Here is a 27049-nt window from a genome sequence, read left to right as displayed (position 1 = left end):
GAATACCATTATTCCCTCGTGGAGGTGTTTTAAAATCTGCCATCTTCTTGTACTTTGTTGAATGAATGAATGAATATATGATGAAAAGCCCAGAGGAAAAAAACCAAAAAACCAAAATTGTGTTCTTAGGAAAAACAGATCAGTGTTTTAGTTTGCCCTCCTCTCTGAGCAGCGTCGTGAATCACAAAAATTCTCATCTCCACCTACAATCTACCATATACTCCCTCCCTCTGGAAGAAATAACCACGAGACAAAGTGAGCTTTGTCCAACAGGCGCACAGGTACAGTGTCAGAACAGTTTTATTTGGAATCAAGGAAAGGATATGTTAAATATAATTTAATTCATGTAGGTACTATGTTTAGTGTTCATGTGCTATACAATGGTTATTAGTAAAAAGATTTGAAGTGAACTTGATCTGTTTAAACCTCAAATGTCATTTACCATCTTATATAATTTACTTAACCCTTGCTAAGCCTTTATATTTCCATGTGTAAAATGGACTACTCAATCTTTGGATTGTTTCAGGAATTAAATGAAATGTATGAAGCACTTATCATCATGCCTAGCACACATTTTGAATAGTCAAATTTTAAGAACTCTTGTTTTGATCCAATCTCTGCCCTGAAAAAGCTCACCATAAGGACAGCGATTTCCATGTAGAGCTAAGAGCAAGAGCTGTCATTACCGTGAACAGAGTATGGGATAGCAGAAAATGGCTCGATTTGAAAGTACTTCCCAAGTGAAGTACTTCGCTAAGTACTTCGCTAAATTTCAGTCTTCAAGTGACCCAAGATAAAAAGAACAGAGTTCTAATTACCAACATCCAACCTAAGTATTAGACTTGAGCTAACGCCATTTCTCTCTGAGAACTGGAAAACCTACAATGGGGGCCATCACTGCCTTTATTATATTATTTTGACTGTGTTTTAAGTAACTAAGAAAAACACGTAATACTTCTGATGACAGATAATACTGTTAATTCCGCTAGACTAAATGGCAGTCTCCAATACTGAGATAAAACCAATCACTTTTTAAAAATATTTATTAAGTAAATATCTGAAAATTCTCTCTACATTTTTTTCTGTTTTTATTAACACATTTCTAGGAAAAAAGAAACCTATGGGAAAAATACTAGGTTTAACTCAAGTGTCTTTCAGTTATTTTAATTGATCACTTACTCTAAATTCCCCTAAATGCCATGGATTACCTTAAACTAGAAATACATGATTAAAAATTTAAATGTATAATATTTCTTAAGAAATGGAGAAATGACAGAAGTAGGAAGAATACCAGGAGAGATGTAAGGGAAACTGTCTCAAGGTCACTAATGTGAAGAAGGAATTGAGTCTTGGAATAAATCATGATTTTACTACTAAGTTAAATTATGTATGCAAGCCCCTTCCTAAATTACTTTGAAAGATTTACAGTGGATGCACTTATTTCCCACGACTGTCGCTGACCACAAACGTTATGAAAATTTCAAAAAACTTCAACCTAAATGTGGGCAATTCTCCAAAAATAGATGGGCTCAGTGATGAATAAACCATAGCACAGAAATAAAACACAAAATACACAAAGGGCTGTTGGGGCCTTAAAAAGACTCTAGGCTCCAGGACAGCTCAGTGACAAAGGCTGTGATGCTGTAATGAGGGTAATTACAGAACTCTCCACAGAGCAACTTGTCCAGGCCCCTCCTCCTGTCTTCCCATTTATATAGAACAGCTGCACTCAGCTAAAGCCAGACAACGGCTTTCTAAAACAAAGCAATAGTAAGTCTGGGAAGAAATCCCCAAACAGGACTTAAGGCTGGAGGGAAAAGCAGCACAAAGCTTGTGCCAATGCCATACTATGACCCTGGAGGAAGGAAAGGAGAAGGGAGAGGAGAGAAAGAAGGAAAGAGGAGGGGAGATGAGACAGGAGAGGAGGAGGAAAGGAGAGGGGGAAGGGGAGAAAGGAGGGTAGTTCCATCCACCCAAGGGTGAAATAAACTGAGCACTGCATCTCAGAATACAACACACTTACTTTCTTACTTTGGCAATTGTGGCAGGTGCCCGTTTACTCCAAGACTGTCCTTCCCCACACAGCTCACTACACACGCGCACACACATACACACACGCACACAGAGTCCACAGCGAGGTCTATTATTGAGCAGAGAGTCCTTCGGGCCAGTGGACTTACTCAACTGCAAAAGAAATGAAAAACAGCTACTTATACTAACCAACACAAATCTTCATTCAAATATTTGGCCAAGGATCACTGGACATTTGAGAAAAATCAAACAGGAGGAAAGAGAAAGACCAGGAAAAAAACAGATTAAGTGATTCTAGGGAAAACAAATAGGAACAGACTCAACCAAACTAAACACACATATACACTCACACACACACACCTCGATTACTATGGTAAAAGTTTTAAAGGGTATGTGCATTTCAAAAAAACAAACAACAAAACAGGCCACCATGAAAAGTGAAAAGACCAGAGAACCATTAGGGGGTCCTGGAAATTAAACACGGCAGTGGATAAAATAAAAATTTCATCAGAAGGGCTGAATAACAGATTGGGCATGACTGAAGATCATATTCTGGAAGATAAAATAGAAGAAATCTCCCAATACTTGGAGCAAAAGATGGAAACAGAAAATACGAAAGAGGTAATACATGGTAGATACCTCCAAGAGGTCCAACATTCATATATCAAGTTCCATAATACAAGCAGAGACAGTACGAAATGATAATCAAAGAAAAACCCTTTGACTAGAATAAAGATTTGAGATTGTAGATCAAAGTGAGCCAATGAAGATGAAGTTTAAAATCTTATACCTATACTCACAGTAAAAATAATAATAAATAAAATAAGTCCACAGAAAAAAAGAGATCATTTAAAAAACATTCAGAAGGGAAAACTAGGGTACATACAAGATAATGAGAACTGGAATAGCATATGACTTCTCATCAGTAGAACTGACAGAAGATAGTGGAAGCCTTCAAAATCCTGAGGGAAAAGAATTTCACACCTAGAATTTGAAACCCAAACTATGAGTCAAGTATGATGGCAAATTATAGACCTCTCCAGACATCAGAATTTTGAAATTTACCTCTCAAGCACTGTTTCGGGAGGGGGGGGAGGGGGGAGTATATTTTTAACTAAATTGAAAAACAGAACAGAGTGGACTTAACAGGGGAAGGCAAAGAAATCCCAGTATGACTGCGGTCACAGGCACAGAAGACAATCAGTCCAAATTAGAGCAGGAAGTCAGAGAACCAGGTGAAGAATATCTTCAAAAATAAAAATAAAATGCATTTACTATAATTGCAAAATTAAAACTTAAAAACTTGCTACGATAAAGGCTTTTAGTGCCATTAAGAAAGAAGGGAAAGTAATTACAAATTATAAGAAAAACTAAAGCAAACTTAATTATGGCATTACTTTCAACAGTTTATAGGACAATCGATTTAAGAAAACAGAGTCTCACTTGATCGTGATAATCTTCAAGTAGGACAACTTTTAACTGCCACAGAGTTTATTATAAACCTGCTTATACTACTTGTTTCTGAGGTCAACAGGCTCATTCATATTCAAAATTCTACTCATTGGTTTCATTTTTTTTTTTAGAACTGAAACCTTGGTTAAATCCTTGGAGAGATAAAAGGGAGAAAAGTAGAAAAGATATTGAGGGGCATAGATTTCCTTAGGTAACGTAATGGTGAGTCAAGGAACACTGCCTAAAGTTGGTGGCCCCCAAAAGTAAAGAACTAAGAACATTTAAAGCTATATGGGAAACTATCAAAACAACTACAATTCATAACAAAGCCCAGAAGGTAGAAGGCAAGGCTGGTGGTGTAATTACTTGAAATTCTTCACCTTTCATGATAGGTAGTAAAGAGACACTGTGTCAGGTAGATATACCAAGAAATATTTTAAATTCTGATGGTAACCACAGGAAATAAACAAATTAGCTTAAAAGGATTATCCACATTCCATCCCTCTACGGTGCTGGAGAAAATATTTTACCATATGTGCATGTTATTTATAAATTTAAAAAAATAAGCTTACATTTCTAAATGGTGGAAATTTCCTCAAATGTTAAGCCTACGGTATCTCTAGAATTTCTGGCTGGATCACAACATTCTTAAAGTTTATCGTTAATGACTCCAGGATGGTGAGGACAACTCAGAAGTATCTTCCAAAAGTTTGAATGGTCATGCTCTGATCCATCAAGTTTACTGCTAGGATTCTATCCTAAAGGAAAATTTACTTAAGTGGGAACAAATATAAAGGTACAATGAAGCTTAGTGAACAACTTTGTCTTTGTAAAACTTCTTGCAAATCCTAAATGTCTGTCATTGAGAATGGTAAAATAAGCTATGGTAGATACATGCTATGTAATGTTATAGAGCAGTTACTTTAAAAAGACTGGAATAATAATGACACGGAAGAATGATCATGATATACTGTGTTGTGAGAAAAGCAAACAGCAGAAGAATATATGTAGTATAATCCCGTTTCTTTTTGTATATGCGTAAGAGTTGTAGAAACATTCACACCACACTATTAATGGAATAGTGATGACCTCTGAATGTGAGATTGGAAACAGGGAGGGCAAGACACTGACTTGTTTCTTCTAAGTGTTTGAACTTTTTATGAATGTTTATTACCCTTGTAAAAGGCAGAAAATTCTCAAGAAAACATCTTCAACATTAATCCTACCCAATTCTTTCCTTACCTTTCCACCCCTCCATTCCCCCAACACTGATGCATCATAATAGATCTCAGCGTTCCATATGGCACACGGTAGGAATGTGTGAATCCGGACATTACAATTCTCTCCAAATCTCACTTCCACGTGATACACAGAATATACTTGTCGTCATGCATGACTGATGAAAAAAATGCATCTTAAAATGTTGCCTGTGGTCTTCGGCTTGGTTGGTTAGGAAATGGTGCTGCTAATAAAGCCAAGGTTGCAAGTGATATCCACATATAGGTCAGTAATTGTTATGAAGTCAGCCTGCATTTGTACTCATCATCTGTCATCTTTCCGGTGACAGGACACGATGTGGAAATATCAACGTAAACCCATTTGAACTAGTGAGAACACTTCTTAAAAGATACATACGGATAGTGGGCTTCAGTCTCTTGGTTGTATTCTGAACACATTCGTGTAGACGTATGACCGCAGTTTATACATTTCTTTGCCAGTCAACCACACTAAGTTGTGTCATCAGTGTTTCCCAGAGAGAGAATGCCGGTTAACCAGGTATCTGCAGCAACACTGCCTGTCTGTGCTCTGTGGGACCAATGTGATGCTGGGGTGTGTGGGACCACAAAGTTCTCAGTTCCTGGTCTTTAATTCTCATCTTCAGCCTTCATACCAAACACAAAATCAAAGTAATGTGGCAGAGTGAAGGTTTCTCAGCCTTAACCGTGCTTGAAGAGTGATTTTTCTTTTACTACTCGTTTTTAGAAAAGGCAACTATATAAGGAGAAAATCAAAGACTGAAGGAAAACAGAATAAGAACTTCTAATGTGACTGCACTGCTAGAAATGGAGTATGTGATTTTGATCTAACTTAAAATGTCTATTTAAAATGCCCAAATAACTCACACTGCAGAGATTTATCATTTTTCTGGCCGTTATATCCTTTCAAGATATTATAAACCTAGTAAAAAGTAGCAACGGAAAGAAAATTCTGCTGCATCTATAGAATAACTTAGTATAGCTTATATTCACCAAATATGAATCTACCTAACTAGAACTCAAAAAAAACAGCTAGTGATTCTCAGGAAAGATTCAAACGTATTATCTATTCAAAAACCAAACAAGCAAGCAACCAAAAAAAGGAACAGAACTTTGGGGACAGTGCATGGGGAATGGTGGGAGTGAATTATTGCCTTAAGGTAATGCTGTGATTCTGAGATGACAGTGGAAATAAAGTATGAGGACTTATATAAATAAAGCTTTAAAAAATAAGTCATAGTTCCATTTCAATATAATGTTATTTATTTAAATGTGGCTTACAATACAATTAATTTTATCAATGACACATCTAAACCTAAGAATCACTACTGAAATAGGATAATGACAACCCATCCCAATTCTTGATCTAGTAATCTCCTCTTAAATGAACCCTTTATAATATCTTTCCTAATCAATTCCAACTTCCTCTTAAAGCAAATTAACTTATATGTGTTACTTTCTTTACACCCTCCATGCTTTTTGCATCTTTCCTAGCACATATATGACTTAAGCAACATTTACTTCATGCCTACAACATGAGAAGTGCCTTCTTCTGTGTACTTCTGGGACCCTCACAACAACCCTGTGAGGTAGGTACCATTAGCTCCACTTTACAGAGAAGGAAGCGCATACTGAGAGAGATTGACCTGCCCAACAGCAGAGCTGGGATTCAAAGCCATACCTGCTGCTCTCAGATGAGTAATGTTTAAAGTACCCCAGACGAAAAAACAAAGATTGCCCAAGTAGAAACTATGACTGTAGCCAGAATTTTGGAGCAGCTGGAGAAGAGGTTCGACAACATTAATGATTTCTTCTTCCTTGTCACTTAACCACTGTAAACAGCAATTACACTATATTCTCCTATACTTTATTTTAAAAGGAAAAATTTTTTTGGCTGTGCCGCGTGGCATGCAGGATCTTAGCTCCCCGACCAGGGATTGAACCCATGCCCCCTGCAGTGGAAGCGCAGAGTCCTAACCACTGGACCACCAGGGAATTCCTGTATTCTCCTATATTTTAAAGGTAGCAATACACAAACAGAAAATTTACCCCTCCCTTTTTTATAGAAAAAAAAAATGACACATTACAAACAGACTTGCACTCAACATTGACTATAAAAAGACATAGTAAACTGGTACTATTTCACAACAACCCTTATGGTAAGTGGATAGTTACAAAGAAAACATAGATGCAAGTCTACTGGTTATAGTAAATAACAGGAAAAGAGTTTTGTGGGGATCATGAAAATGGGTTGCTGCCCAGATAGATTTAATTTTAAATTACAAAACCTTATCTGGACACTTTAAATCAAGAGAATGTACCACAAACCTTTGTGCCTAAATTACATGAAGATGTATTCTGGCATCTACATTTGGCCCAAATCAACCATATTCTACTGCTACTACTGCTCTACTAAAAGCATCAAGAGTTCAAAAGTTCTGCAATCTAAATCCTTTCTTAAAGGTTTTTGAGATTCTCATGAACACTCAAAGCTATCATGAAGATTTCAATGACAAAATATGATTATATTCTTTATTTCTATAGGAAAATTCTATAGACCAATGGCAAAACCAGTAGTACCACATAAAGAGACTGGTTTGCCTATAGTGTGTCTTGCTTGTCTAATGGAGCTAGACATTTTGAATTCTCTAATCATGTGACACTATCCTAATGTGCTCTATACTTTTAATAAGTACCCATAGTCAAGTCTTAATTACAAACCTAACTTTTCTAGTATTAAAACTTACTCAGTTTTTACCAAATGACAAAAAGATTCAGTATTAAGAATACTCCCAGTTTATTATTCAAGGTAAAGATTCAACAGAAGAAGCCTATCTTGCAGTTTCCTAGGAGACAAATTTTGTTCTGAAGACCCTCACATTTAAAAAACATTATCTCCACCAGACCTGCATGAGCAGATGCTCCACAAATACATGATTTTTAAAAGCTACCACTTTCAAAATCACAAAAATGGTAAGAACTACCTCATTAATCACAGGGATATTTTTCTATGCACTATAATACAATAATACAATGCTTACTTTAGTATATGAAATTAAGATACCATTAAAAGTGATGCTTTGAAACCAAAAATCTCCAGCTATCACTTGTATTGCTCATGAAGACAAGAATAAGTACTTGACTCCCTCCTCCATACCCAGGGCCTGGCACCTAGCTTGGCACACAGTGCACAGCAATTACTTAAATAAATGAATAAATATACACTTCTTTTCAGTGATCTTTGATGCACATGAATAAACTACAGAGTGGAGTTTCAAAACATGGTCCTTTTTTTTGCCTTAAGTCAACCTGAGAGTTCATAAAGAATTTTACAATTATTATAATTATTAATTGTAAGGCTTTTTAAAACAGTGTTCATAGTCTTAAAAACCTTTAAAATCCCTTTGGTGTATACTGCTATGTATTATAATAACAAAGACAACAGAGAAAATAAACAGTTGACTCTTCCCAGATCTAAAGAACTCCTAAAGTATGAAAAAGTAATTCCTAGACACTAAATTTAGTAAAATAAACCCTAAGATCCCCAGAGAGATTAATGAAGCAAAACTGACTCATCTTATTTCTTAAAAAGGACATGTTTTTACCCACTAAAGGTACCCCGTGCTTTTCCAAAGTTCGCTTTACACCACTTTGCTTTTATGAAAGATCTACATTAGTACAGATATACCTCCAAGATACTGTGGGTTCGGTTCCAAACCACCACAATTAAGCAAATATTGCAATAAAGCAATTCACATGAATTTCTGGTTTCCCAGTACTTAAGTTATATTTATACATACTGTATCTATTAAGTGCGCAATAACAGTATGTCTTAAAAAAATGTACCTACCTTAATTAAAAATTAACACTATTGGAAAATGGCGCTAATAGGCTTGCTTGAAACAGGATTGCCACAAACCTTCAATTTGTGAAAAATGCACTATCTGTGAAGTGCAACAAAACGAAGTACAATAAAACAAGGTATGCTTGTACCTGTTTTTGCTAACAGAAAGAAATCCAAAGAGAATTTCTGCTTTTGCAAAAAAAGGCAAAAAGCATTTGTTTTGCAGCAAAACCGAGACAGAGGCAGTGGACACCCTGAGCAACAGGAGTGGCACCACCAAGCTCCTTCGCTAGGAACTACACTCAGCATCTCAGCAGCAAGCCATGGTAGTCTGCGAGCACCTGCACTTTGTCTCGATTTATTTTGTGCATCCGTTGGCAAGCTGAGTCCTACTTTAGGATAGTGGGGGAAAACTAATTACTTCTAGCCAGCTGAAAACTAGCATGATTCCCAACTGCTCTGCTTTGTAAAAATATACCTGTCAGTATCACCGCAGCTTGTTCAAGTGACAGACCCAACAGGTCACTGCTATTAAACCCTGACCTCCCCCAGCTGGTCCCTACATAGTGAGAAGCCAGTTGGACTTAAATGCTATTGCGGTGTGGGGGGGGGGGGCGGAGGGGGGGTGAAGCAGTTGCTGATCTCTGAGAACTAATCTGAGGCTCACAGCTAAGCCTCCATGTTATTAAAAACTGATCCGACATTTACAGCTAAACCATGCTGTTCTCCTGTTGGACAATCTCACTGAACATCTGTATCAAATTAAGTCATTCTGAGATCACGATGACGTGAAACAGAAACAAGGTCCTGCAAAACCTACAAAATACCAAACATCTCTCTTATGCTAAAAGAGTGATAGACCTCACTTCTTTGAACCCTTACCTCAATTACCCAAAGTCCAAATCCTATAATATAATCTTTATAACATCCTCTTACTGAGATACCCCGTGGTTCCCTATGGTCTGTGTTCTTTGCTTACGACGAGTAATAAACCCAATTTGTTCAACTACAGGTATGCTCCTGGTGGTCTCTGACTACAGGCACTTACACTTGTCAATACTAATGGTAGAATAAAACAGACTAAGTGTTCTGGGGTTACAAAATGACTCTAAAACATGCCTTATTAATACACATCTCATAATTCACAGGGAGGGCAGCTTTGGATGATTTTGGCATAAGATTTCTTCTCTTTTGCTTTCAATGTCAAAGCCATGCTAGTATGTGTTGAAGAGTTCAGATAAAATAAAAAGCATTATTGCCAATCATACTGAGAAGGCATAGGAGAAGCCTATCTAGCCAAGATGACCAAGAGAACGAGTTCATCAAGAGTCTATTCAACTGGAGGCATATGCTCAAGTATCTGGGCTACACGCAGATTCAGAAGTATTTTTAAAAAAGGGTTCCAGGAAAATACTCAGCAACAATAAAACCAAAGGTATGTAAGGAAAAGGTGGAAGAAAGTAACTCTGAAAAAAAAAAAAGTGCTCACCATAACTACTGGAAAATCTAGATAATAGGTTAGTATGAGAAGAAAATGAAGATTTTCATATGTACTTTTCCACTGAAAGATTTTTTTAGATGTGCAAAAAATCTCCCAATTTACAGCTGAATGTTACTTTTGTAAGAATTAATCACATCCAGAGGTTAAAAAAACCAAGAATGCCAACTTAAAACAAACAAGTTTCTATAACACAAACAAATCTACTAGACACTAAAATCAGCATTTTGTCAAAAAAAATTTTTTAAAGCTAATCTATTCATAACTATATGTTTAACACAAAAGTTAAAACCTAGAAGTCTTAAAGAACTTGAGGATAATAATTTAAAAAAAGCCCCTCTCTGGCCCAAAGAAAAAACAGAAAACATCTTTTAACTTATCAACTATAAAATCCACTTTAAAAGAAAGAAGGAGGGCTTCCCTGGTGGCGCAGTGGTTGAGAGTCTGCCTGCTGATGCAGGGGACACGGGCTCGTGCCCCGGGTCGGGAGGATCTCACACGCCGCGGAGCGGCTGGGCCCGTGAGCCATGGCCGCTGGGCCTGCGCGTCCGGAGCCTGTGCTCCGCAACAGGAGAGGCCACAACAGTGAGAGGCCCGCGTACCACAAAAAAAAAAAAAGAAAGAAAGAAAGAAAAAAACTATGAAAAAAAAAAATCACCCATTCCTTACCTTCCAGATATAACCGGAAGATTTTCATGTCTAAGGTTGGGGACATGGGTAAATGTATGCTGTTCCCCTAGCGCCTACTGTGTCCTTCCTGGCCACAGAAGATGTAAGTTTGGAGTCTGAGATCCCAAACATGAAAGTCATTGTCTTCAAAGGCACATCATTTCCTAGGAACCTACATTGTGTGGGCATTTTGCGTGAGAGAAAACATTTTTACCACCACTGCCCTCTAACATGTAGCACACAAAGTGCTGCATATATTACAATCTGATTTCCCTTGTTATATAGGCATTACCATTTACTTTTTATGGATCATGAAAACCTGGTTATTCAACAAGTAGAAGGAGCAATGATTTAAACTCATCTTCTGATGCCATCATGCAGTTGAAAACCATGACTTCAATATAGCAATAAAAAATGTTTAAAAGTTTGTTCAAAGACAATATATATTATACCATGTAATGTCTGTGTAACTTACAGTAGGAAAAGGAAGTTTGTGGTAAATGAGGTAATAAAAGATTTTAGGGAACAACGGGCTAAATATTCATAAGTTACATTTTACAGTAACCTCCTCCGTAAATCTCTTCTAAATTTATTTTTTCAAGAAATGCAAATTTATTGCCTGCTGGATGTTAGCACATTTATTTCAAATGTGATTGTAAAATAATGATGAAGGAAACACCACAATACTGACTACTCTCTCTTTACAGTCTAGACCTTAATAACAGTGCCAAGCCTTGTCCTTTACAATTATCACGGTCCTTGGTGAGCCTCCTCCAGGACTGAAACTCTCCTCTACCAAACTGAGTCTTTCAAGCACCTATCATCTCACGGGCTTCAATCTCTAAATATCCAATTCCCAAATCAGAGCTGTGTCAGCATCTTATTTCCTCATGGTGGAAGGATAGCAGATTTTCTTTTTAAAAAAAAAAAAAAGGTACAAAAGCAATTATACCCCTAAAAAAAAAAGGTACAAAATAAAAAGGAAAAAACTACATTTACAACACTTAATTCAAAAAGCTAAAGTATTTTATAGTAACATTTAATGATTTTTCTGCTAGAATTTAATAAACCAAACAAAATGCCTAGTGTACTCTTGAATCTTTGTTTTAATAAAGATTTTATTTTTGCCCAGAAGACCCTTGCTGATTTACATTTGCATGGCACATTAAAACATTAAATCTGTAAAACTAAAAATGTCCTAAAAAATTAGACTAAGCCACTTGAAAAAGATATAAATGGAAGTTTCCATAAATCTCTGAAAACTAAATTAAATGATCTGATTTGACCATTACAAAAAATATGTAAAATATTAAAAACACCAAACTTCTGAAGTATTTCAAAACATTGAGGGCCTACAGAAAGAACATTAGAAGCGGGTGGTGTACTATATGACCTCAAGAAAGAAGCAGGATTTATGTTCAGAAATCATCAAACTTACAATGAATGCTCTTTAACTTCTAATACCTCCTGTAATATCATCCTGTTTGCTCTCAGAATCACTTTATCAGTCGGGCCCATGTCTGCTACATCCTATGTAAGGATTTAGATCCCACCCTGTAACAAACTCCACCAAAGACTTCTGGGATGGAATAGGCTACACGCCCAGCCAGTCGGCTGTCAGCTGGCAAGCTGGATGGGATGGGGACAGAGGATGATCAGGAGGCTGAAACAGTTGATACTAGATTTCTATATTTAAGTCCTGTCTATTGTGATAAAAAATATGTGGAATACACTTTCCCCAAAACTTCTAACTTACTGCTTATCACATTCCTCATCAAAGATGACAAACAGAAATGACATTTTACCAGAGCTATCACTAGCTCACCCAACTTTACTATATTGCTAAATGGAGTCTGAAGTTTAAAACTGTGATCAAATTCAGTCAATAGGAAAAAAATACCTGTTCTTTCCTCAGAGAAAAATAAATGCTGTCCCAAGGAATCAGACTAGACACCAATTACCACAATCTGCTGCAGTGTGATAAGCTGTGAAGACTGCTGGATTTCAGTTATTCAGCACTATTTCACCATAGTACTAGGCCAATTTACAAAACATCTGAAGAAATGAAAGAACTAGGGAAATGCTGAAAATGCTGCTTAAGAGACAAGATCATGCCTTGTAAATATATCAGCAAAAGAATCAAGCACAGCATCTTGACCAGTAGGTAATCATTAAATATTCAATTCATCTAACAATTAAAATAGAATCTTTAAATGTTTCCATATGAGATCTTAAGATCTAAACTTCCCTTTACTCTTTGCCCAATTCTAAGCGCTGAATTTTCTACACCTGAAAACATTGGAAAATCATGACAACTCTGTTTAAACAAGTGTTCATATTTATGGACTACCTGTAAATAAAAACTTGTACTACTGTAAAAACTAATGACAATGGATGAAAAATATTTAAATGAGAAAAGTAGAATACACTTCTGAAATAACCATTTTAATCCTTAAATAGGCAGAGACAGGGAAACAGGCTCCGAAATTACCTTTGGAAATGACATAATAGCTGGCATCCACTGAACACTCTTTATGGCACTAGTTCAGTGCTTCTTATGAATTAACCCATTTATTTCTTGCAACTTAGTAGGTTGGTACTATTATTAATCCCCATTATACACATGAGGACACAACCACAGCAATGTGATTTACATGGCTGCTAACAGCTAAAACTGTGAATCACATTCAGATTGTGATTGTAGTAATACACAATACTATCTCTTTATACACTAACTTCTGTTATGTAACAGGAAATTAGTAAAAGAAGCTAATCAGAAAAAATAGTAAAACATTATTTTCAAAAGAGTAGAGAAGCAAATCAAGGAAAGGAAATTAAGAAAGCTCCACTAAGGGAAAGTGAGATGATAGAAACCACAAAATGACAAAATAAAGAACAGTAGAAAAAAAGGAAAAATAATTTAATGAAAATATCTTGGAAAGTCTAAACTACCTAATAGAAGGCTTAGGTGGAAAAGAGGCAGGAAGGAATCTTTAGAGTGCTGAAAACACTCTGTATCTTGATCTAAGAGGTGGTTAGATGAATGTGTAAATATGTAAAAATACATCATACTGTACACTTAAGATTTGTGTACTTTACTGTATATGCATAATATGATCTAAAAGTATAAATATTTTAAAATATTTTTTATAAGATGAGGTGGCTTTGAGGCTCCATTTATTACTTCAAGCAGTAGGATTAATTAAATGATCTTATGTCTCACCAAAAATATTTTTAGAACAGAAGGTGGCAGTATCTCCTCATGGGATAATATCCCATCCACTTAACCCTTTATAATGAATGTATCCACATGCTTGACTTTCAGGCTTTTGGGTCTGCCTTAAAACATGAAACTACAGTTAACAGACAACCTAATCCACGTTAATTAATTATTATCAAATAGAACCATCCTTCTGAAAAAGGAGTGCGTTCTATAATCTCCGTAACAGTTGGCAAAGCTAAACGTGGCACAACTTCAGCAAAGGAAAGCCTAACAGCTCACAGAATAATAGCCCATTCTCTTTTCAACAAAAAAATTCCATAATTAAATCCAAATATGATGTCCTATTTTCTCCCCATCCCCTTTATTCTAGACATATATACAATAAATCCAATCCTACTTCCATACAAAAGCCTTTAAATATTTGAAAATGACAAAACTTTTCTTCAATCTCTTATCGAAGTTGAATACTAAACTTCCCTTTACTCTTCCTCATGATTTCCAGATCCTTCTCCATTCTAATCATCTCCCGTCAATAATTAAGCCCCATCATTCTGAACATCACTTTTACAAATAGGGGAAGGCATGACACCTCAAGAATTCACACTTATCATCTAACACCCATGATCGTTTTCATATGAACTCTCATAAACCAGTCTAATAAACTCCAGAATTGAGGTTGAAAACCTAAATACAGAACTTTACACTCATCTCTATTTAAAATTTAACATGATACTTTTCTATTAAGTTTAACATCACACTATCTTCTTGAATCCTGATGAGATTCAAGAGGTTCTCTCTAGATGAGAATTTCTGCTTGTAATTTTGAATTACCTGTAAATTTGCAAAGCAAGCCATCTTTAATAAAAAATGTTAAACAGGACAGAGGCCAAGTAAAGGATCTTGCAGCACTCTCTGCACACTTGCCTCACAGATAACAAACATCCAATGAAACTTTTTTGGAAATGACCAATCATGCAGCTATAAAGCCATGATCCTCTACCATGACTCACAGATGAATTCAAAAGATTGACTACGGTTTGACTACAATTTCCTTGACCCCCTCCGGTAATTCTAGAAAAACAGGGTTGTTTTAGCATGACCTATTCCAAACCACCGGTTTTCAATGGAAGCAGTAATGTCCCTTAATGAGCATTTTGTAAACTTTTCTTCTCAGAGCCTGTATGCATGTGCACTGGTGCCTTTTTAAAAAAGTTTAACGTGTAGCAGTTATTATCAATGAAGTTCATTTCAGAAGAGTTAAAACTATTTATTAGAAAAAGCAATTAATAGGCTTTACAGGACCAAGACCAGCTACTCTAACCTTTGATGACTCCTAGTATCAAAAATTACTTTTGTTTAATAATATATAAAAAGTTTCCACTGCAGATAAAATATTGAGCTCCCAGGTATGAAGTTTCTTGGACTCACCTTTGTACTTTGGTTCTGCACTCATGTTGATTTCCCTCAGTACTTCCTAATTGTTTTAATGTGGTAGAATACTTATGGTTTCCACCTTTGACAAAATAAACCTGGAAACTGAGTAGGGATTCCCACAAGCTGTCAAAGGGAGATGCCAGGTGCAGAAAATGCTCAAGGTTTAACTCTTGAACAGATAATTTAAAAAGGAGAAAAAAATACATACATAGCCTGAAAACAGCAACAACTTGGCCACTTTTAAAGCCACATACCCTAAACTGGATCTCTACATGATGTCTGCACTTCTGCCCACTCAGAACTATAGACAAAGGGGCATACACTAGTCGGGGGAGGGCTCTAATAAAGCAGCACACTGGGCTACGGAGAAGCTCCACCTACCCCTGCTCAAAGGCACCTTGTGGTGGCTGGGCCTTCCTTGGGGTTCCCTAGAACCAGTGCAATACTTAAAAACATCAAGTTAAAGCAGGTACAGTTCACTGGGCTAATGCAAGTAACACGATATTCTAAAATCATGCTAAGAAGGTAAACTTCTCTCAAAGAGAACTATATTAAATTATATTCAGCGGAAAAAAACATCAAGAGGGCTCAGCAGATTGATTCTGAGACATAATAGTGTGTTCTGGACAAATTAAGACTATTTTATGACACAATCTGTAAAAAAGGATAAATGACCAAGAAACTACCATTTCTTCCTTTAAATAGAAATTCTTCTAGTCTCTTTATAACTAAAGAGATCACAGCATGGCAGGTGCTTCTTAGAAATTCCTGAGATATGATTTAAATCAAATTTTAAGATGGTTTTCAAATATATAATAAAAAAGTGAGTAAAGGGAAAAAATGACTATGAAAAAAACAATATTTGTTTTGGTACTTAATGTCCCTCACTGGCAAATAACTTATTTGTGGTGATACCATATTTTAATCATATACTTTTATTAAAGGATCTACCCAGTAGAAATGAAGAAGCCAAAAGGGTATTATATATTTATCTACTTTTATCAGCTCTTTCCAAAGCTCTGAAATTTAACTTTAAAAACTATCAAAAACTTGATTAGCTGAGAAGCTCTATAAGAGGGTAACTAATTCCTCAGCAAATAGAAATTTAAGCCTCACTCAAAATAAACTGAAGCAATTACAGAATATTTACTAAATGCAAAGATGAAAACTGACTGCCTAGATTACGAGTCATAGTGATTTGTTGCTGTCAAAAAACTGGAATCTCTATACACAAAAGAATGTCTGGAAATAACTCGACTCTTAATTATAACAGTGGATAAGACAGTAACAGTGTGTAGCACTGGCATCCCAAGAAAGCTAAGATCTATTTTCAACAAGTTTTTGCCACATTTGTGCAATATCTTAAGTGTAGAGTTAGAAAGGACAAAACCCGGCATAAAAATCTAAAACAACTCCTGTAAAACTGTGGATGGATTATATAAAATGACTATTTCAGGACACTACTACACTAATTTCTTCAAATAATTTGCTTTAGAAGTACATATTAAGTCTTCTTCCCTCTCATGATATACCCAGATAGTTATTTATCAATACATAGGAGAATCTACCATGATCCAGTCTGTTCAGTAGAGCAGAGGAAAAAGAGCCTTAAATAAACACTTCCTCAAAATAAGGGATCACAGATAAGAGAAAACAGGTGTCAATCAATATATATATGGGCCCACATGATTGTTTGGATGATTATATAAGATGTGCCTGAAGTACTTTTAATATTAAAACATGCTATGTTAGTGGAAGGAGTTATTCTGCTATAGGCTATTTATTTTAAAGGAAGCTGGGTGTTTTTCGTCTTGGAGAGAACAGAAAGGATTTTGTGGAATGTTCTGTACAAATACATTAGGTCCATTCATCATAAACTTCATGGTTTGCCAATTTTACTTTAAATAAGTAAAATTATTTCCAATGAAAAGCATCAGAGGGGACTTCCCTGGTGGTCCAGTGGCCCACACTTCCACTGCAGGGGGCATGCATTCGATCCCTGGTAGGGGAACTAAGATCCCACATGCCGCAGAGCACGGCCAAAAAAACAAAAAGAAAAAAAAAAAAAAATCAGAGATTTTTTTGAACACTCAGACTTTGTAAACATGTCTTTACACAGTTCAAAAACACACTTTTTGAACCAAAAGATCTTTGCAGAGGAGTTTATCTCATTAAGAACCACAGCCAAATACAATCAGGCACGGATAAGCAGAGATTTAGTAAAAATACTAATAGTATTCTTTTCCATAAGCTGTGTGTACTCAGGTTCATTTCCTCTCCATGAGTGCTATATTTTAAAACTGAAAACAGATCTTACCTCCTGAGTAAATCTCAGTACAACTCCTTATGTCCATGTTCTATTTATATAACCTAGCTTATAACTCATCTGCAGTTTGAACTATTCGTTGTGGTTTAATTTTTTTGGTTGTTAAATATACATTGAAAACCTATAGCCTATATGGACAGCTTTAAAGAAGAATGGTAAAATAAACTTGAGTACCTAAATTCTCTCTACCCACACTTCTCTCCTTTCCCCCCAAAAATCTCGACAATTCTGTCATCACAGCTCAGGAAGACATTATTACATCCATGCTGATGATATTTTTAAAACATAAAAGAGGCAGTTTAACATAATGAATAAGAGCATGAACTCTGGAGTGAAATAACATCGGTTCAAATCTGAGCCTCACCTCTTACAAGTTATATTACCTCGGGGAGGTTTACTTAACTTTCTTGTACCTTGGTTACTGATTTGTAAAATGTGGAATAAACAGTATTTATCTCATAGGGTTACTGGTAAGAGTAAATGAAGTACTGGTTACTGGTAAGATTAAATGAAGTACTTAAAATATGCCTGATACATAGTAAGTGTAATGTGTCAGCTACTGTTGTTAAAATCAAGAAGGTAAAACAAAATTAAAGCATGCTAAAGCTGGTAAACTGGATTCTTTTTAAGTTATATATAATATACATGTTATATAATATATAATTATGCTTCTCATTAAAATTTACTCCGTATTCTTACTGATTCTACATTTTCAATCTTTCACATTTTCATTTTAGTCACAAGTGATCTGCTTCTAACTTTACACTGATAAAACTACATTTTTTTTTTAAACCACTTCTAATACTCTCATGACTCTTCTCCCCTAATATCCAACAATATTGTTTGTGACAATATCTTACCTTTCCTACTAAACTTTAAGAAGCAAGAGGGTAGGAGGTCATCATACCTTATTTTCTTTTAAATTTCTTCTACCTATGATAGCATGCATATAATATATGCTAATTAAATAAATGGATTTTAATGCCTCTATTTCTCTTAGAGTCAAGTGCATAAACACCTAGAGGCTCATTTAGACTCATGTATTCCTGGTGCTTAAATGTTATTTTAATCACAGTCCATAATTTGAGTGCTGCAATTCATAATAGAAAAGGATAAATGTGTATAAATTATGCTGATATGCATATGCTTTGGAAACGGGTGGACACATACATGGTACTTCTCAATGTTGCAGTATATTCAATTTCACAAGTGTTTCCTCTTCCCATCTATGGACCAAACATTACAACTTCAAAGTAGCAAATCTGGCAATAGATCGATGCTCATTTTTTGTTAAAAATACTGATTATTTTCTCTTGTGCAACTTCTTCTTTTTCCAAGAAGCATAAGAATAATCTCAGTAATGACACTAAAAAGCAACTGTAAATTCTGCACTCACAGGGATCCTGTAAGCTTATAGCTGAAATACTGCATTAAGAAGACATGAGAGCTGTCTTCAAATACTTAAAGGGCTGCTATGTAGAAGAGTACAGACTTGATTTTTTGTGTTCCAGAAGGTAGGACAAGTTATAAGAAAGTGGGTTTCTGATATAAAGAAAGAACTTTCTGAAAATCAGAGCTACCTAAAATTGAAAAAGAGATTCATGTGCGGTAGTGAATACTGTATCACTAAAAATGTTTTGTGAGTAGAAAACTGGTTTTGGGGAATGATGTAGAAAAGTATTAAAGAGTTGGACTACGTGATCACAAACATCCTCTTCAATCAAAATGTTCTTGGATTTTCTTAATCCCAAGTGATGGTCTGATGCACAACACTAATATGCCTTAGGAATATGCCTACCTGCCTGGCGTCACACAGCCTATGTAGGCTACATGAACATCACCCCCTTTCTATAGGGCAACTGACATTTTAGAGGCCACCCTATTTGCTTAACTCTGTGATCCACCTTTCTCTCTACGAACAGAACTAAATTAAGTTCACTTCAAATTTTATTTGAAGAATTTCACATCACCCGTTGAGACAAGTGGAGTTCCATCATCCCGTGATCACCAAGTGAAGAATAGAAAAATTATAACAACATTGGTTTCACTATTTTATAATCATCTCTAAAGTTCAGAAAATTTAGAAAAATGAGGCATGATAGAAAATGGATAATTGGAAAAACCCGTCTACTACACCAGATCCACTATCAGAACTACTACTTGGGTGGTATAATTAACTTGGCTTATATATTTATACTTCTCATATACTCACTGAGGTACAAAGAAAAAAATCATGACCATAAAGCAAGTAGAATACTGTTTAAAGGAAGTAAAAAACATGAATAAGCTAGAATACAAATCCTAAAAGTACATGCAAGTTCATTATACTCTTGTGCATGTTTGAAATTTTCATAGTGAAAACTTAAAAAGAACACCCACATAAAAAATAAAATTCAACTCTCAGTATAGACATGATATTGGTGTATTTTTAAGCTAGGAGAAGAACAGGTAATGACCCAGCATCCACATTATCCAAATCCACCTGGACTCAAATCTGAAAATATTTAACTGCTGACTAATAACTCATGTACACTACATTTCAGAAGAAAAGTTCCTAAGCACTATTTAGAAACAGTTTCATTACCAAAACTGAATAACACTTCATTGGAATTTGGGATCGAAAATGCTATCTTATAGTAGCTTTTCTTCTTCTTCTTTATTTAATCCAAGATGCAGAGTGGTTTTGTATCAGACTTTACAGTTATTATAGTCCTAGGTCACTGTAAAATTAATGGTTTTGATCCTTTAGAATTACTTTCAATAAATAAAATTATTTGGTTTCCTCTATATTTCTTAGGATTTTCAAAGGCTAGAAAAAGTTGTTTCCCTTATCACTGTTTAGCAGCTAAGACTTCTACTAATAGTGAGGAAAGATGCAACATTAGTGTAGCATTAGGCCAGCTGTCAAGTGACAGGATGCTAGTCCTGGCTCTGAACTTCTTTTACCTTGAACAGGTCACTTAAGCTTTCTGGGTCATGATGCTCATCCATACAATAACTCAGATTAGATGATTTCAAAGGCTCCACCTAGTTCTGAAGCTGTACAATATTATGACCTCATTGTCAGGACACCCCTTCACTATGACAGGTGAAGGTGCTATATCCTTATGCTAGCTATCACAATACGTTACTGTGGGTAAAACCCACACAAAATGTGCAAAGCCAGGAATGTTTAAAAATTGTGATTAAAAAAATAACACTGGCTTGAAATATGGGTTAAATATCAAGAATACTTAGCTTCTTGTCTAGAAAGCATCGACACTATATGCTGTAAATAAAGCTCTGAAAAAGGTATAAAAAACTTGTAAGTCAACCAAGGTAACTAACTCTGCCGACTCTTGAACAAAAAAGGCAATCTCTGAATAGTAATTGCTTGACACCCAATGTCTGTGGCACCCATTCTCCCACCCTGCATTTATGTGTCAGAGGAAGATGTTACTTTTATGGCATATTGGAATGAAGAGTATGCAACAGAATGTACGCCTTGTTAAATCAGCATAGGTTCAAATTAAGCACTTGAGAAAACTACCTTCCCAATTAATAATAAACTAATGAGATTTAGTTAAAAGCGTAAATGTTTTTTGTTTCAATGTTTGTATTGAATATATAAAACACACAGTTAATTTCCTTAACTTACTTTAACAGCACTGAATTCACATAAATGGTGTCGATGTACTGTGAGTATTTCAACAGCCCCACCTTAGGAAGTCTAAAACTAAGTTAATCCAAGTGAAAATACGGATTTCTTTTCTAGGATAGAGTAATTTATAGATGTTAGTTTATAATTATGAAATCAATAAAAGTAAATAAAAATGCCTCCAAAGCTTAGTAACAAGTGGGCCATGTAGCACAAATGTGGTATACTGAAAAACCACCTCCTTTCAGAAATACCAATACTGAGAAGTGTAGCTAGTGAGACCTTGGTTAATGCATATTGTAAAAGGCCTGCCAGGAGAATGTGAGTTATATAAATAAAATTATCGTGTCAGTATGTTGGTGAAAGCTATCCTGGGTACAAGGCAGGAAAAGGAATATAGCCCAAACAGATGCATACAGATAAGTAAGTAATTGGGAGGAGAGGGGAGAAGAAGGGGAACATGTGTATTTAATTTATAGCTCAAAGAATTCAAAGGTAATATTAGTAGTAAAAATCTACAAAAATGACTGTGAACCAGAGAGTTCAGTTTTCTTTAAAGAGCCTGACTGAGGGGGTGTGTATGTAAAACAACTGAATGAAGATGTAAGCTGGTATTGTGGTATTGTGATGATTTAAACCACAAATGCCTTCCCTATTTAAATATTCCAATCAGTACTGTTAGTACACGTACCTCGGAGAATTCTTTCCTCATGGCAACGAAGAAAGTCCCAGATTCTAACAGTGCCGTCATCAGAGCATGTAGCAAATTTATTATCCGTGGGTGAGAAACTGTTACATGAAGACACACAGCAGGGGAAAGAAGTCAGCATTTAAGAGATTATCTGTGCTTCTCAGACAGGGAAAAATAAAAACACTGTGCTGCGTTATAAACAGGAGAGGGAAGTATCCACAGTGAAGAAGCCCTTAAAGAGAATGTTGTCAGCTAACAAATGTATCTCATCAAAAGAAGAATTCAACAGAGTAGCTGCTTCTTAGTTTTCAATCAGCAATATTCAGAGAACTTTATGAGTGTATTATTAGTACTAATGTTACCCACACTCTCCAGTATAGTATTTCCTATGGTACCAACAGAAAACATGGAGCAGATTTAAGTGGAGAAACTAAACAAATTCTATCTTTGCAATATTCCTGTAAAGTCTTTTAAATCACATAGGAATACTGCTCAAAAATTTAGCATCAGCTTCTGCTTCAAACTTCATAAAAGTTTCAGACAGGCTGTTTAAAGACTGGTTGCTACACATCCCTATATATGATGTTTCTGATTTATGTAAAAGGTCTGTGGAAAACGTTCACACCTTCTTCCAGGCAAGCTATCCCATGAATGTTGCACTTTTTGAAGAAAACTAACATGGGGACCTTCTGACTGTTTAAAGCCAAAGAATATGCTTGCAAAGGAGGAATCCATTTTTTCCTCCCTGTAAAAGACCATCAAGTTTCTCATCTAAGAACTCCCCTGAACTTCTGAACCCTTTGCCTAAGAAAGGACCAACTGCGAAAACTCAATGTATGGTCAGGACAATAAGGCAAAGTCTTTGCAGAAGCGTGTTTATCCAATAACTTTTGTTAAGATTCTGAAAGTAGAAACAAGTGACTGCAGTGGATGATGTTTCTATAAAGATGTCAACCTCCTCCCACACGTGGGTGGCACAACGGTCAAGAATGCTGCTTAGCTTTCTTTATTCTTGAGGCTGCAGCAATTCTTCAGGCTTGTTTTTGAAACTTTTTTTTTCCATTTCTACTATACATATCTCACTGATATGTAAAAATATACAACTCACTGAAAATATTTTAAACTCCCACTTATGATACATTTGCATTACTGATGTTATCAACAGTGAATCAGAAGGAAAGTCTTCTTGACATTGGTCTGCTTACAGTTTCAAAGCTTGAAAGAACCCACTCATTAATCCATTAATGTTTGCCACATCCAGAGTTACTTGTGAGAGTTTTTAGTCCTATACTTTCCTTTTGAAGTCGTGGCATAACCAAGCCAACCAGGGTCTTCACTTAAGCCTTTTTTATCTTGTATTTTGTGTGAACTCTGAAGGTGTTTTCTGTAGTCTTTAGATTTTATTCAGTTGTATAATTAAAGACTGAATTCTTTATTTGGAATGAAATATTCTTGTCTTACATAGTAGGTAATAAAAATGAATAACGTATACACATTATTAACCATAAACGAAAAGAGAAAACCAGTGCAAAATGCGGCAGACAATACATCTCTAACATATTGCAAAGGCTGATACCGGGACAACACTACTTCAGAAAAGTGCCAGCAAAATGGTGAATGTGTGAAAACAAAGAAAAATATTGTGTTTATAGGGTGCAGAAAGTTTCCCAGAATCTGACAGAGCCCATGCATCTCTGCACCCAGAATACACTTAGAGAATAATTTAACCATGACAATAGGGACTACAGAAAATGGTATATTGTGTATAAACCTGGCCTCTCTAATCGCCTCCTTATGTGCCTGGAACATCTTGACGTTGTTCATGTTCGACTGCCAATATTTCACATATCCTCCGTGGTCCGCTGTCAACATCCACATGTCATTATGTGACCAAGTCATGGCTCTTACTGGGCTATCGTGAGCCTGTGAAAACACAAAACATTTGTAAACATTATATAAAAGAATATATGATGGAAGCCTTTACAGGAGCATATATTAACTCATAACAATAAGCTGTCCAATTGTAAGTTTAAAATGCCAAGAAAGTAACTATATATCAAGTTCTTTACAGTAACAAAGGACGATGCTACCATCTGATGATTACTGTTACCTGTAATATTGTTTCAAAATTGAAAGTGAGTCCATTCCACAAGGTGAACTCTCCACTAGAGGCTCCAGTGACTAACCGTCTTCCTTCTGGAGTCCACTGGGGAAAAAAAAATGACATTATACAAGGTCACGAATCCTCAACCTTAATTTTTAAAACACTTAGAAAGTCTTTATTTATAAAATATCCAATAATTGACATTAAGTGGACAATACTGACTTTCACTTAAGACTATAGCTCAGATTTATAAGCAAGTACTTTGTCAGAAAAGAACTTGTATTAACACAGTGCAAGGAAAGCTCTAGCACTTTAGCTCATTAATTAAAATTAATAAGTGCTTTTTTTTTTTTTTTTTTTTGCGGTACGTGGGCCTCTCACTGTTGTGGCCTCTCCCATTGCAGAGCACAGGCTCCGGATGCGCAGGCTCAGCGGCCGTGGCTCACGGGCCCAGCCGCTCCGCGGCATGTGGGATCTTCCCGGACCGGGGCACGAACCCGTGTCCCCTGCATCAGCAGGCGGACTCTCAACCACTGCGCCACCAGGGAAGCCCCAATAAGTGCATTTTAAATACCTGTTAAGTTACACACACCTAGGCACTCTAAAGAGCATTTCAAAACAAAATACGCAAAGACTTAATTTTTCTAGAATACATGGCAGACCAACATAAATAAGATGGTCAGTCACCAGAAAAATTCAAAGACTAAATGTATAAAGGATATGGTTTATTACAGCTGCTAGTGAACCAATTCAGGCAAAAATGTTACCAGTGTCTTGTGAAAAAACAGTATTACATACCAATTTAAGGACATCAAGGCTATCAAACTTTTCCTGGAAACTAAACGTACAATATATACTATATACATGTATATATATTTTTTTAAGTTCTTCGTTCACAGTAGTAGGCAGTGACAGGTCTTATGCTAATCTAGTCTCCAAAAAAATGTAATACAACAGAGGCATGACTAACAGTACCCCAATATTTCAATGTCACAATTTGCACACTGAAGGGAATCTGTGATATATGCTTATCAACTCAAAATGCAACATATTTTTTCTTACTTTTATTTTCAAGTTTCTATGATAGATTACACGTTCATTTTCCTTAGATGTAAATACATGAAATATTAATATAAGAATCCTATTAGTAAAAAGTGTGACACAGAGTTGAAAACTACAAGTGTGTTTACAGGATGAGATACACGAAATGAAGTCTGTTTGGTAAATTTCACAGATATATATGACAAGCCAGCCTTTTACTGTTTACCTGCAGATCATGATTTTGATTTTTATTAATAAAATCCTCCTACTTTCCTAGTTTCTGTTATCTGCTATGGATCCCAACCCAGTAGACACTACAAGCAATCAAACTGCTGACACAGGACCCACAGTCTTTATGTCTTTAATACCTTGTAATTTGGACTTGCCTCTACTACGTGCAAATTTCTTAAGACCTTATAGCTTGATTCCCAAATGAGAAATTTACCCATCTAATAAGATACAGGACACAGAATGCTTAGATTTTATTCATTCCAAAAAGGTTTTGTGTTATGCTAACAAGATATTAAAATTAGCTGCCATCGTACTCCTTTTCCCAAATTCCCTGGCAAGCAAAATTACACTACATACTGGTTGGCTCTCCTAATACAAAAGCCATTCAAATAATGTTTCTTTACTAATGGTTTCTACTCTAATAGGCCTCTGAAGCAAACAGGAGGCCTAAGACTGACTACCACATTTGTATGGAACTCAAGCCAGAGTCTCTTCCAGCCCCTCTCAGTTCTCCCGGCTGTCTATCACAACAACTCCCTAATAAGAAGACCTGCTTATTTTGCTCATTTGCCACAATGTTTGCCATGACTGTTTTTTCTCTGTCCCATTATTTTTTTCAATTCTTATTTGCTCCACTTTGACTATTAACTTTCCTACATTTCTGGACTTGATATACTGCTAACCAGCAAGTGCATTCTTACTAGCAGACCACAAAAAAATGATTATTCCATTATCTATGGAAATATTAACAGGATGCCTGGGAGACAGAGATGGGAAGACTTTTTTATTGCAAACCCCTTCAAATTTTAATAATTTGAACCATGTTAATATATTATTTATTTTTAAATTATATTTTAAAAATTCTAGTGAAAATGTATAGAGTACCTACAATGTACCTTCATGGAGCTGACAATTATGGTCTACCATTGGTCTTCAGCTCTTCTTAGGTGTTTTCCTTCCTAGTAACCCTAAGAGTTTTCATTCGCCTTGAGATGCTGCTCTCTAAACAGTAACAAAACAATCCTATTCAAGAGCAAGTCAGACACCTGCTGCAATATATATGTATCCATGGCCAGCTCAGAGAGAATTCTATGGAAATTGCAACATGAAGAAAAGCAATCCAAAAGTACTACCTTACTAAATGTGGATATAGTGGATAAATGATTGGATATTTCAAAATAAAAATACAAGCAATACACTGATTTTTATCCCAGATATACATTTAAAATAATGTTTAATTTTCTTTGCAAATATATTTGCAGGCTAACTCAGAGTTAATTTATCCAAAAAATATCAAATACTTACCCTAACAACAAATACTGGACACTTTACTTTATTTGTTGATGTTCGAACAAACTTTGTTGTTACGGCATTCATAGGATTATTCAACATCCCAATAGGTGGAACCAGCTAAAAAAAAAAAAAAAATGGGGTTTAAAGATCACAAACAGGGCATAAACCAGGGACATGACAAGGTAATTACTTCAACATTTAAAGACAAATTCAGGACCATATAGGACTTTCAAAACACTATTATAATAGATTACAATTAGTCTATAGTAATTAAATGAAGAAAAAGGAGATACAGGAAAGTTAAATGCCCATAATTACT

The 27049-nt window shown here is 35.7% G+C and overlaps 1 protein-coding gene across 6 annotated transcripts in view; it reads right to left on the bottom strand.

The window, feature by feature from the left end:
• The window catches only part of WDR33 (WD repeat domain 33), a 103444-nt gene that overhangs the window by 32504 nt on the left and 43891 nt on the right, over window positions 1–27049 (bottom strand). For all 6 annotated transcript variants that reach the window (XM_082841840.1, XM_082841835.1, XM_082841836.1 and 3 more), the window contains exons 4-7: window positions 26743–26847; window positions 24172–24267; window positions 23833–23984; window positions 22062–22159 (exon numbers count right to left, since the gene is read on the bottom strand). In XM_082841840.1, the coding sequence (XP_082697966.1) occupies window positions 22062–22159; window positions 23833–23984; window positions 24172–24267; window positions 26743–26847 (451 nt within the window). The remainder of the gene's footprint in view (window positions 1–22061; window positions 22160–23832; window positions 23985–24171; window positions 24268–26742; window positions 26848–27049) is intronic.

The sequence above is a fragment of the Leucopleurus acutus genome, assembly GCF_964270905.1.
Source record: "Leucopleurus acutus genome assembly, chromosome: 6".
Taxonomy (NCBI): Eukaryota; Metazoa; Chordata; class Mammalia; order Artiodactyla; family Delphinidae; genus Leucopleurus; species Leucopleurus acutus.
The sequence above is the reverse complement of the archived record's forward strand: the minus strand, read 5'-3'. Positions and strand labels throughout refer to the sequence as shown.